At 40.8% G+C, this 14,000-nt stretch overlaps 1 protein-coding gene across 3 annotated transcripts in view; it reads right to left on the reverse strand.

The window, feature by feature from the left end:
- SMC2 (structural maintenance of chromosomes 2) overlaps nucleotides 1-14,000 on the reverse strand; it is a 74,092-nt gene that overhangs the window by 40,426 nt on the left and 19,666 nt on the right. For all 3 annotated transcript variants that reach the window (XM_066256613.1, XM_066256612.1, XM_066256611.1), the window contains exons 10-11: nucleotides 2,252-2,485; nucleotides 695-854 (exon numbers count right to left, since the gene is read on the reverse strand). In XM_066256613.1, coding sequence (XP_066112710.1) covers nucleotides 695-854; nucleotides 2,252-2,485 — 394 coding nt within the window. The remainder of the gene's footprint in view (nucleotides 1-694; nucleotides 855-2,251; nucleotides 2,486-14,000) is intronic.

A 14,000-nucleotide genomic window follows, 5' to 3' on the forward strand; every position in this document is an offset into this window, starting at 1 on the left:
CCCGGTGTGTGGAAGTCCTGATTCCTGGTCAGGACACAAGAGAAGTGCCCATCTGCTTCTCCACCCCTCCACGTCTACTTTCTTTCTATCTCGCTCTTCCCCTCCTGCAGCCAAGACTCCATTGAAGCAAAGTTGGCCCAGGCACTGAAGATGGCTCTATGTGCTCCGCCTCAGGTGCTGGAATGGTTCCGGTTACAATGGAGCAACACCCCAGATACACAGAGCATCGTCCCCTAGTGGGCTTGCTGGGTGGATCCCAGTTGGGCACATGCTGGAGTCTGTCTCTCTGCCTACCTGCTTCTCACTTCATAAAAATACAAACAAACAAAAAAGCTTGCTTAACAAAATTTCTATCAAGTGTCATGGAGACATATCTGACAAATAATATAATTTCCATTCCTAAACAACAGATGGATGCCTAATAATGTAGAAATAAATAGATGACAATTTTGAGTTTTTAAGTGGCACTTCAGAGTGACAGAAGCAGGGAATTCTCAGTGAGTTTTCAAAAATTGAAAGCACTGTTTTATAGATATTTTTGTGACTATATTTATAAACATTTCTTATACTAATAATACCTACCCATTAATAGGATAAAAGAAACTATCCTACTTGCTTTCTTCTATTTAAGTTAGTTTTTACCAACAATCACTACTTCCTTATTGATCTAATAGCATGTCTTTTAAAGGCAAACCTTCATAATTTAGCTTTTTCATTTCAGCTTCAAGTTTTTCTTTAAATTTCTTCACAGCCTCTAAAGCTTCCAGATCCTTCCTGTAGCCACTATCCATCTTCTTAACTTCAGCTTGTTTAGTCTTTAGTTCTTGTTGCGCATGTTTCAGCTTCATCTGAGCCTACAAAGAAACATGTAGCAGACTATCTGAGGCACATGGTGCTAGTGATTCAATGGTCACAGATTCAGATTTGTTAAAGCAACATCAGCCTCGAAATTGTAACTAGTTTGTCCCTTGGACCAGTATGTCTATCTACAGATCAATCATTTCCTCCTTAAACACTACTCAGTAAAAACTAATACATGCAAAACATTAAATATTTTGCAATTTAAGGGCACATTTGTAGTATTTATAAAATATACCATAACATTAATAAGTTCAAAATTATATCAAATACTTGTCATTAGCTGGTTAAATTAAAACCACATTAGAAAGCTAGAAATCCCAACTCTTATTCTCTTCCTTTCCACTTAGCTTGTACTCTTGTATGTTGTGTTATCTAACAGTGGAGCTGTACTGAGCAATGAGAAATAACATCACATAGGAAAAAGGAGGCCGAATTGTCAGAATTTTAAGTGCTACATTATATAATTGAGTACTATTCCTTAAAACCATGAACTAGTATTCTAAGATCTATATAGGTGTATCCTCCCTCTGAAACTGACTGAAGGACCTTTCCAAATACAAAGTCTACAGAAAGACTAAGAGAGCTTTAAAGTATTTCTGCTATTGATTTTTTACCAATTTTTGTGACCATCATCATATGAAAAAGTAGCAATCACGTAACAGAAAACCTTGAATAGAATACACACACATACACACCCCTGTATATATTTTTAGAGCTGAATCTTCCATTAAAAAATGACTAAAAAAATGTACGTGTACACACATTTCTTCTTTCTGTCATCAAAAGTCTTGTAGTCACAGGACTTTAAGTTCACAACTAACTAAACAAATTTGAAAATCATTTTAATTTTGAGAAACATTTGAGGATTATGAAGTCAGAGTAGAAAAACCAAAGACTAGACCTGGAGTAAATGAGAGGGAGAGATACCACCAAAGAGCATGTTGTAAAGTTTCAAAACCAAAGTTTTAAGAACTAGATGTGGTGGGCCTAGAAACAGGGAGGACGCCTTTATTTTCCTGTTCAAGCTTAGTACCTCAAGTTTCTAATTTCAAAAAATACAGCAAAAATAAAATAACAATAAAATGACTAACCTCAAACATTCACTACAGTGCTAAAACAGAATAAACCATTTACTGCACTAACAATTTTAATTAACATATAAAGGTATTTTAGGTTTCAAAGCACCTTAAGCTATCATCAATATTTAGCAGTCAATATATTTGAATTTCACTGTATTAGATGTGATACAGTGGCAGGATAAAGTAAACAAGTTACCTGACATTGATCTGATTATTTTTTAACACTTTATAACAATTGCCAAAGCATAAATGTAAAACATCTTCTCAAAAACAAAAGAAGGAATAACCTAGTGCTCAATGGGCATACTTACCTGTTTGGCCTCTGTCTGAGCTTTACTTATGTCATTTTTACAGGCCATCATCTGACCAGCAAGAGTGGCTTCTGCTCCGTCTTCATTACTGGACAGGCCCGCGGACACGGCGTTGAAGTGCTGCTGCGCGGCCGCCAACGCTTCAGCATCTTTCGTACTTGCTTCTTGAAGGGTGGTCAGCCCATCTGCTATCTTTTTAACCTCTTTTTCTTTTGCTGCTAAAGTTTTAGAATCCTTTAGGAACAGTTTCAGATTGGAAAGTTACTATATTTTAGGAAAAACATCCATTTTCTTATGCACATGTACACACATCATCCAATTTCATAGCAATGTGAAGTGGGCATAGTAATAATAATTTAACCATAAGTTTAAATACTTAACCCTCATTTTGAAATTCGCTCTCTTTTAAAGATAATTGCGTCTCTTATTCTACTAGAAATACTTTCAGAGGTTATAGTTGAATCTGGGAGATAATGAGCTAAAATATCACTGCAAATTTAAACTACTTGAGGAAACTAAAAATCGGTTTCTAAATCTAAAAAATTGTAATAATAGCCATAGAGACAGATTTGTTGATAGAGAAGAGGCTGACAGATGTTAGGGTAGGAGGGTGAGAAGGGTAGAGGGATTGAGCAAAAAAAGACCAAAAAAAAAAAGAGAGAAACAACTCATGGATATGAACAGTGTGGTGATTGGGGGGTGTGAGGGTAGGTGGAGGAGGGTAGGGAGGAGAAATGGTGACTGATGAAGACTGGACTTGGGGCAGTAAACACACAATACAGTGTACAGAGATGTGTAATTGGGTACCTGAGACCTGTATAATTTTGTTAACTAGTGTCACCCCAATAAATAAATTAAAAAAAAAAGAATTTAGAATTAAAAGTATCTACATAAAAATATTTTTATAAACTATTAAGGGCCATAAAATTTAAGGTTATAAAATTGTGTGGACAGCATTACTTAATCTTTTAAGTTACATTAACCAGATACCTAGCACTATGCAAGATACAAGCACTAAAACAAACAAACAAACAACATATCTTTATTGGTTACATGATGTGACCAGAAAATCTGGCCAACCTGTTGAATTCATGATTGATTAAATATTTATTAGAGGCTTCCTATGTACCAGGTATTGTTTTAGATTCCTCAGGGAGCCTATATTCTAGAGTGGAAAACAAAGTTAGCAAATAAAGCAAGGTAAAGGGATGGGAAGTGATAGCGGCTATTATTTTAAGAAGAATGTTGACAGTCTTTTTGTGGTAACATCTGAGCAGAAACCTAAATGAAATAAAAGGAGTGACCATACTAATACCAGGGGGCGGCATACTTGGCTAGCTCTGAGGAATCTGCTTGGATGTTTGAGGAACTGTGGCCGGAGCAGTGAGCAAGGGGTAGGAAGGAGACAGGAGTCCTATCACACAGTGTTATAAGCCATGATAAAGACAGGACTTAACTATACTTGTGACTCTGAAACCACTAAAGGGTTTTAAGCACAAAAGTGATGTGATCCAATTTATATTTTGGCTTTTGTAAATTCCAAACTATAGAGCACCCAAGGCAACTAATAAGGACACCTTGCAGTATTCCTCATGGAAAGCGACGGGATATACCAGGTTAGCAGTGATGGAGGTGATGAAAAGTGGCTGTGTTCTGGACATATTTTAAAGTCAACAGAATGTGCTCATGGATTAGATGCAGAATTTGAGAGAAAAGGGGCATCCAGGAGGACACTAGATTAACAGTGGTATCCTTTACTGACATGAGAAAAATTCAGTAATTCAGGCAGGTTTGGGTAGGTGGGGAAACTTAAGAGTTCTATTTTGGATATGTTTTAGACTTTCTGTTAGTTATCTATGTAAAACTGTCAATTAAGAAACTAGATAATAAGTCCAGAATTCAGGGAAGTAGTCAAGAATAATTATAGATTTGAAAGGCATCAACACATAGACGGTATTAGGGCTACAGGGGTGGATGGGATTGCCTAAGAAATGAGTACATATGGAAGAAGCCTGAGCCCTGAAACATAACCAACATTTATACTATATTTCTAAGCTGGATTCAACTACCTAATCCACATCTCTCTTCAGATGTCTAACAGGCAACTCAAACCCATTAAAGTTCACACTTGTATGTCTTATTCTCCACTCAAAAATGGTAGCCATATCTCCAATTGTCAAACACAAAACCTGGACTTCTCCTTCATGCTTTCTTTTATTATTATTATTATTTTGTATTTTTCTGAAGTGAGAAGCGGGGTGGGGGAGAGGCAGACAGATTCCCACTTGCACCCAACTGGGATCCACCAGGCATGCCCACCAGGAGGCGATGCTCTGCCCATCTGGGGCATTGCTCTGCTGCAACTGGAGCCATTTCAGTGCCTGAGATGGAGGCCATGGAGCCATCCTCAGCTCCCAGACCAACTTTGCTCCAATGGAGCCTTGGCTGTGGGAGGGGAAGAGAGAGATAGAGAGAGAGGAGAGGGGGGAAGAGTGGAGAAGCAGATTGGTGCTTCTCCTGTGTGCCCTGACCAGGAATAGAACCCAAAACTTTCACACGGGCTGACACTCTACCACTGAGCCAACCGGCCAGGGCCCTTCACACCTTCTTTTTACATTCAACCAATCTCCAGGTCTATCTGGTTGGATCTACCCTTAAAATACACATAAAAGTCCCATAATTTTCTCAGTACACTCACTTCTACTGCATTTTTCCAAGAGCTATCTTCTGGATAAGCTACTATACTTCATTATTTCTTGAGTTTATCCTCAAAATAACAAGGGTAGGAGAAATTTGGGTAGATGGTGGGGTAGGTAAACACTGTGCTCAACTCCCTCCATGACCATATCAAAAAACAACTAAATGACAGAAAAACCATCATTGCAAACTGCGGGAAGACTAGCTGAACAGAGGTCCTATAACTGAGGATATAAAGAGGCCATGCTCAGACTGGTAGGAGGGGCACAGAAATGGAACAGGCAGATCCCATATGCTGGCATTTAAGAATCAGGAAGGCCAGGCCTGACATGTGGTGGCGCAGTGGATAAAGCGTCGACCTGGAAATGCTGAGGTCGCCGGTTCAAAACCCTGGGCTTGCCTGGTCAAGGCACATATGGGAGTTGATGCTTCCAGCTCTTCCCCCCTTCTCTCTCTCTCTCCCTCTCTCTCTCCTCTCTAAAAATGAATGAATGAATAAATAAATAAATAAATAAGAATCAGGAGGGCCAAGTAGGCTATGGATGTGTCCCCTGAGGTACAACAGGTCCCAGCCCACACCACACTCCCTGCCCAGGACTCCAATGCCAGATAGAGGAGCCTGTATAACAAATGAATGTAAAAACCAGTGGGCACAGTGTCTATGTGAGGCAGAGGTACAAGCTGCAGGTCTTAAAGGGCCTGCGCACAGACTCACTTACTCACAAACTTAGGAGCTCCGAGCTCCCACACAAAGGCAGCAGTTCAAAAACCACAGGGGCATACAAGGAGGAATCAGCTTCAGGACAAAGGCTAGAAGGGCAGGGGTTGGAACAGTTCTCTCCCAGAACTAAGTGCTTGCAGGTGCCACTGTTCCTTTGTTGAGCCCTCCCCCCACCCAGGCGGCTCAGTGCAGGATGGCACCAAGTCTGAGCTCTCTGTTAATATGGCTAACAGCACTGACCCTAGTAATTCTGAGACCCCATTACACCCAACAGAATCACTTACAGCGGGTGGCTCTTTGACTGAAGCAGCCTGCCTACCTTGAGCTATGGAATTTCCTAAAATCTCTCTAACATGCAGAAACCCCAAATAAATCTTGGTGTGCCTGGTACCTGTGGCTTAACTATTCCAACCCTAAAAGAAGTGGCAAACAGTCTCTACTTGCATAACTCCCATCAGATAGCTCCAAGCCTGGCTTGAGCAGTGGCCAGAAGTGGCTTAGAATGTAGTGTCAACTAAACTTCAAAAATCTGGCACAAGTGGCAACTAGCCTGAGCTCACAATATGCTTCCTACCCAAAGGTCCCAAACCTGACACAACTCACAGAATAGCCTCTCCTAAGGGCCTCCAACCCAGTACTGGCAACAACAAACCACAGGTCACATTATAGCTCCTACCAGATGGTCCAAGACAGGCACAAGTGCTTGCTGAATTTGACCAGCTTTGGAGTCCCTCCTAAGAAGATCCAGAACCAGCACAGCTGGTGGCGGTGGCTGGTATCAGATCACACCAGTACACCTCCCAACCATTTCCATAAAAGAAATACCCGAAGGGGAAGACATGGTGGGCATTAGAGGCTCACTGAAGCAACTCCTACTGCATAGTGTCTGCCTCTGCACAATAGCTGATCTGCTGTGGTCATGGTCATTCCCACACACAGCAATTAAGGCTCAACTACAACGAGAGCACAACAACCCACTTATGGAGCACAAATAAAGCAACCAGCTCAAGTGAGCAGAGAATGTGCCACTGGGTTCCACAAGACACCCACCTCATAAAGCACTCTGCCAGACTGGTAGATGTAGAGGATCGACCTACTACACAGAAACAAGCACAGGGTGGCAGCCAAACTGAGGAGATAAAAAAAATATGTTCCAAATAAAAGAACAGAACAAAACTTCAGAGAAGTAACTAAACAAAAAAATGGAGACAAGGAACCAACTAAATGCACAGTTCAGAACACTCAATATAAGGATGCTCATGAACTTAGCGGAATAACAGATTAGCTCAGTGACAATTTCAACAGAAATAGGAAACAAAAATAAAGTCAGCTGTGAAGAGTAAGTGAAATAAAGAATACACTACAGGGAAGCAAAAGAGATCAGATGAAGCAGGTGATTATATCAGCGATCTGAAATACAAGGTAGGGAAAACACCCAATTGGAACAGCAAAAAGAAATAAAGAACCAAAAAAAAAAAAAAAAACTTAGGATAGTTTAAGGAGCCTCTGGAACATCAAGAACAACATTTGCATCACAGGGATAATCTAAGAGAACAATCAAAGCATAGTATTAAAACCTATTAGCAGAAATAATAAATGAAAAATTCCCTAATCCAATGAAGGAAAAAGACACACAAGTCCAGAAAGTGCATAAAGTCCCACAAAAGATGAAGCCAAAGAGGCTCATACCAAGACACACAATTCAAAACCGCAACCTCAGCATTCCATCCAGGTCAATCAACCAATGCTTTATACATTGCATGAGCAATAGGTCGACACATCATAATTAAAATGCCAAAGGTTAAAGACAAAGAGAGAATCTTAAAAGCAGCAAAAGCAGGATATTTGAGGATGCAGAAATTCTCAACAAAATATCACCAAACCAAATTCAGCAATACATTAAAAAGATCATACATCATGATAAAGTGAGATCTGTTTCTGGATGCAAGGTTGGTATAATATCTGCAAATGAAATAATACAATATACTACATATGCAAAATAAAAGATAAAAAATCATATAATCATATCAGTAGAAGCAGCAAAAGAATTTAACATAATCAAACATCTATTTATGATCAAAAGTCTCAGTAAAGTGGGGACAGACGAACCATACCTCAACATTATAAAAGCCACACAGGACAAACCCACAGCTAACATCATACTCAATGGTGAAAAGCTGAAACTTTTAACTCTAAGATCGGGAACAAGAAAAGGGTGGCTATTCTTACCACTTCTATTTAACATAATATTTGAAGTCCTACCCAGATCAATTAGGCAAGAAGAAGAAATAAAAAACATCTAAAATGAAAAGGAAGGAGTGAAACTGTCATTATTTGCAAATGACATGATACTACACAGAACCCCAAAGATTCCGTCAAGAATTTATTAGAATAATGAATTCAGTACAACAGCAGGATACAAACATTAAGAAATTGATCACATTTTATACACTAATAATGAACTATCAGAAAGAGAAATTAAGAACACAATCCTATTTACAACTGTACTTAAAATAAAAAAACCTAGGAATGACCTAGCCAGCTGGCTCACTGTTAGAGCATTGGCCCAGTATTTAGATGTCCTGTGTTCGATTCCAGGTCAGGGCACACAGGAGAAGCAACCATCTGCTTCTCCACCCCTCCTCTTCTCACTTCTCTCTCTCTTCCACTCCAGCAGCCATGGCCTGATGAGAGGGAGTTGACTCCGGGGGCTGAGGAAGCTCTGTGGCATCCACCTCAGGTGGCTAAAATAGATCCGTTGCTCAGTGAGCAACACCCCAGACAGGCAGAGCAATGCCCCGCTTGCACTGCTGGGTGGATCCTCATCGGAATGCATGCTGGAGTCTGTCTCTGCCTCCCGTCTCTCACTAAATTAAAAACAAAACACTTGGGAATAAATTTAACCAAGGAGATAAATGGCCTATTGTGACAAAACTATGTCACTGAAGAAAGAAATCAAAGAAAAGGAAGGATATACGTACTGTGATCATGGATAGGAAGAATTAACACTGATAAAGTTATCTTACTCCCAAAGCAATCTACAGTTCAATGCAATCTCTATCAAAATAGCAATGGCATTTTAAACAGAATAGAACAAATAATCCTAAAATTTAAGTAGAACCACAAAAGACACCAAACTGTCAAAGCAATTTTGAGAAAGAACAAAGTTGGAAATATCAAGTTACCTGATATGAATCTATACTACACGGCTACGTTAATCAAAACAGTACGGTACTGGTATAAAAAGAAACACAGAGATAAATGGAACAGAATAGAGACCCTAGAAATAAAACTAGGAAATGGTCAATTAATCTATGACAAAGGAAGCAAGAATATGCAATTGGATAAAGACAGTCTTCAATAAATAGTATTGGGAATATTGGATAAATACATGCAAAAAAAAATGTATATGAAACAGACCACTTTCTTATACCACCTACAAGAACAAACTCAAAATCAATTAAAGACTTAAATATAAGACCCTAAACCATAAAACTCCTAGAAGAAAACAGACAGTAAACCCCTTGACATCACTCTTAGCAGTTTTTGTAGATTTCTCCCTGGGCAAGAGAAACAAATGAAAAATAAACAAATGGACTACGTGAAACTAAAAGTTTCTGCACATCAACAAAATGAAAAGACACCCCACTCAATGGGAGAACATACTCGCCAATACATCTGGTAAGGGATTAATATCCAAAATTTATAAGAAGCTTTAAAAACTCAACACCATAAAGCAAACAATCCAATGAAGAAATGAACAGAGGACCCGAGAACAGACATTCCTCTAAAGAGGGCATACACATGATCAAACAGACATATGAGAAGATGCTCAATGTCATTAATCATCAGAGAAATGCAAATTAAAACAGCAATGTGTTATCATCTCACACCTGTTATAATGGCTGTCATTAATAAATCAATAGTGGTAGAGGATGTGGGAAAAAAGAACCCTTGTGCACGGTTGGTAGCATTGTAAATTGGTGGGGCTACCAGGAGAAACAGTATGGAAGGTCCTCAGAACTACCACAAGGCCCAGCAATCCCACTGCTGGGAGTTTGTCCAAAGAAACCAAAACACCAGTTAAAATGATAAGCACCCCTATGTTTACTGCATCATTATTTACAATAGCCATGATATGGAAGCAACTTAAGTTTTCCTTGAGAGACAAATAGATAAAGGTGTGGTACACATATACAATGGTACATATATTACTGAGCCATAAACAAAGAATGCGATCTTGCCATTTGCTACAACATGGATGGACCTAGGCTGGGATCCCCAAAATTTTTACACAGGGGGCCAGTTCACTGTCCCTCAGATCACTGGAGGGCCGCCACATACAGTGCTCCTCTCACTGACCACCAATGAAAGAGGTGCCCCTTCCGGAAATGTGGCTGGGGGCCGGATAAATGGCCTCAGGGGGCCGCATGCGGCCCGAGGGCCATAGATTGGGGATGCCTGACCTACAGGGTATTATGCTAAGTCAATTGAGTCAGACAAAGAAATACCATATGATTTCACTTACATGTGGAATCTAAATAAGGTAAAATAGTCAAAATAAAAATAAATTCATAGTTGCCAGATAGAAGGGGGGTTTGAGAGAGAAGTAAAAAAAGGTGAAAGAATTAAGATGTACAAATTAGGAGTTATAAAAACAGTCACAGGGAATGTAAAATACAGCACGGGGAATACAGTCAATACTGTATGGCAGGGGTAGTCAACCTTTTTATATACCTACCGCCCACTTTTGTATCTGTTAGTAGTAAAATTTTCTAACCGCCCACCAGTTCCACAGTAATGGTGATTTATAAAGTAGGGAAGTAACTTTAGTTTATAAAATTTATAAAGCAGAGTTACAGCAAGTTAAAGCCTATAATAATAATAACGTACCAAGTACTTTATGTCGGATTTTCACTAAGTTTGGCAGAATAAATCTTTATAAAACAACTTATTATAGTTAAATCTATCCTTTTATTTATACTTTGGTTGCTCTGCTACCGCCCACCATGAAAGCTGGAATGAACAACTAGTGGGTGGTAGGGACCAGTTGACTACCACTGCTGTACAGTGTCAGCTGGGTAGTAAACTTATTAAGTTGAATACATCGTATGGTATATAAATGTCTAATCACTATGCAGTATACCTGAGACAAATATTGTATACAAACTATATTTCAAAAATTAAGAAAAAACAATACGTTTTCCAATTAAAATAAGAAATGTCAAGAGTGATGTCAGAGAAATGGTGCCATGAGGGGTGCTCCCAATATCTCCCCCTGAAATTTCAACGAATTCAACAACTAGAGACAGAAAAACAATCTCAGGAGCATCTGAAATACACATACATCAAACAAAGGTACAACGGGGCGAAAAGGTGGCTGAAAATATAATCCACTCTGAAAGAAATAAGGAAAACGGAGTATTCTGCTTTCCTCACTGACCTGAGGAAGGGCCACTTTCGCTTGGAACTGAGAAGAAAGGAGGGCTGGGGGTGAGGGAAGAAGCTGGGCTAAGGCAGATGATCAAGCTGAAGAGAAAGCGCGCTGGTGGTTCAGCGTGAGATCGCGGTCCCGGGAGCTAGTGCAAGCGGCAGACTCCAGCAGAGGTGGCCGAGCAGGTTGCCTGCGGAGGCCAGCACCAGAACAGCTTTGGGCTTAGTTCACTCCTGGTCTGCCATTGCAGGTGGTGTGCGAGTGGCTCCACCTGGCACCTCTGGAATGGGCGCGTGCGTTTGCAGATGGAGGGGATAGGCTGGAAATTGTCAGCAGTGGACTTCTGCATGGGCTGTAGCAAGAGTTTCTGTGTGGTCTGGCTCCCCGACCAACAGCATAGGAAGTACACAAGTGACCTGTCCAGGCAGGGTGCCTCCACCAGCAGATACAGGTTACAAAGCGCATTCCCACGGAGCAGACCTCAGAGAGCACTGTGGAAGTTGTGGGGGCTGGGCGCTGAGAGCACAAGCAGCTTGCTGCAGGCTACCAAACAGGGCACAAGGGAGAAGCCTGTGGAGATCAGACCCGCAGAATGCTGAGGCAAACTCGACATACCCAGGGACCCTCAGAAAGGAGCCTGACCAGCAGTCGGCTCCCAGCCCTGCCTGCTTACACTGGCAGCTCTGACTGACAAAGTCTTAACCAGAACTGTGCTTTGAGCCGACCTGGAGGAGGGACTTGGCAGCTCTTAGGGCCTCTTGCTCTGCAGGCAGTGGCTGGGCAACTTCCTGCCAGCCGATACAGGTTACAAAGTGCATTCCTGCACAGCAGACCTCAGAGACCACTGTGGAAGTTGTGTGGGCTGGGCTGAGGGCTTCCAAACAGGGCACAAGGGTAAAAAGCCTGTGGAGAGTAGACCCGTGGAGCACTGAGGCATACTAGACATGCCCGTAGGCTCTTAGAAAGGAACATGAAAAGCAATCCATTCCCTGCCCTGCCTGCTTACACTGGTGGCAAAGCCTTACCCAGAACTGTGCTTTGAGCAGACCTGGAGGAGGGACTTCCACAGTAATGGTGATTTATAAAGTAGGGAAGTAACTTTAGTTTATAAAATTTATAAAGCAGAGTTACAGCAAGTTAAAGCCTATAATAATAATAGGGCCTCTTGCTCTGCAGGCAGTAGTTAGGGCAACTTCACAGCTGAGTCCCCAGGTTGCTGGATCCGGAAGGAGAGATGTAGGGTGAGAAACCCGGAAAACTGACTCTCCCATTGTCGGAGCCTACAAACCCTAACAAGCCCCGTCTACCAACAAGACTGAGGGCTAGCTTATGTCACTGCCATAGCAACATGTCAACTGCAAATCTCTACTCAAGAGGGCCACAGGGGAAAAACCTGGGGTACAGCGCCACTGGCCAAAAAGAAAAAGAAAAAAGAAAACAACCTCTCAAAACCACATTTTAATAACTTTTTTCCATTTGTTTTCCTGTATTTTTCATCTTTTTTTTCCCACCTTGGTCATTTTATCCTCTTTCCATCTTATTCTTTCCTTTTCATTTTGAACTTCATTACCCATAGGTGTTGCATTTTCCATTCTTGTTTATGTTTATGAGGGTTTCATTCCAAAACCCTTAACTCTTTTTTTCTTTTTTCTTCTTTTCTCTGTCATTTTTTCTCTCATTTAACCATTCAAACAAATTATTTTATTCTGGATTCAAAATTTTCGGTGTGTGGCATTTTGTGTTTTTTACTTCGTTTTTTATCTCTTTGTCATTTCCCACAACTCTGGCTCTCCATTCTATGTAGTTTTTGTTCCACTTAAAACAATAAAATTTTCATTTTTTCACCGTATTTTTTTAAATCATCTCTTATTAGTGTTATTAACAATACCACTCTCAAATGCCATTAAGGAAAAAGAAATCAAATATCATGAATACAAAAGACATATGTAGCTCAGATAGATGAGGAAAAAATCTATAGAAAAAAAATTTCAATTGCTTGGAAACCTTGGAGTTAAATGAGAGAATTAAAAATTGAAGTCTTGCCCTGGCCGGTTGGCTCAGTGGTAGAGCATCAGCCTGGCGTGCAGAAGTCCCGGGTTTGATTCCCGGCCAGGGCACACAAGAGAAGCGCTCATCTGCTTCTCCACCCCTCCCCCTCTCCTTCCTCTCTGTCTCTCTCTTCCCCTCCCACAGCCGAGGCTCCACTGGAGCAAAGATGGCCCGGGCGCTGGGGATGGCTCCTTGGCCTCTGCCCCAGGCGCTAGAGTGGCTCTGGTCGCGACAGAGCGACACCCCAGAGGGGCAGAGCATCGCCCCCTAGTAGGCAGAGCATCACCCCCTGGTGGGCATGCCAGGTGGATCCCGGTCGGGCGCATGCGGGAGTCTGTCTGACTGTCTGTCCCCGTTTCCAGCTTCAGAAAAATACAAAACAAAACAAAACAAAACAAAAAAAAATTGAAGTCTTAAAAATACTCAAGGAAATACAAGAAAGCACGGAAAGGCAATTTAGAGAGCTCAAAAAACAATTCAATGAACAAAAACAATATATCACCAAGGAAACAAACTATGAAAATGAATCAAACAGAGATGAAAAACTCAATTCATGAACTGAAAAACGAGATAACTAGCTTAGTTAATAGAACAGGCCAGATAGAGAATTAGTGACATAGAAGACAAATGGAGGCACTACAGAGAAGAGGAGAGAGACTCACGAATTAAAGAAAAATGAGACAGCCCTACAGGAATTGTCTGACTCCATCAGAAAGAGCAACATAAGAATAATGGGTATATCAGAAGGAGAAGAGAGATAAAATGGAATGGAGAACATATTCAAACAAATAAAAGATAAGAATTTCCCAAGCCTGTAGAAAAAATTAGAGCCTCAAACTCAAGAAGCA

This window comes from Saccopteryx bilineata, chromosome 2 (genome assembly GCF_036850765.1).
Source record: "Saccopteryx bilineata isolate mSacBil1 chromosome 2, mSacBil1_pri_phased_curated, whole genome shotgun sequence".
NCBI lineage: Eukaryota > Metazoa > Chordata > Mammalia > Chiroptera > Emballonuridae > Saccopteryx > Saccopteryx bilineata.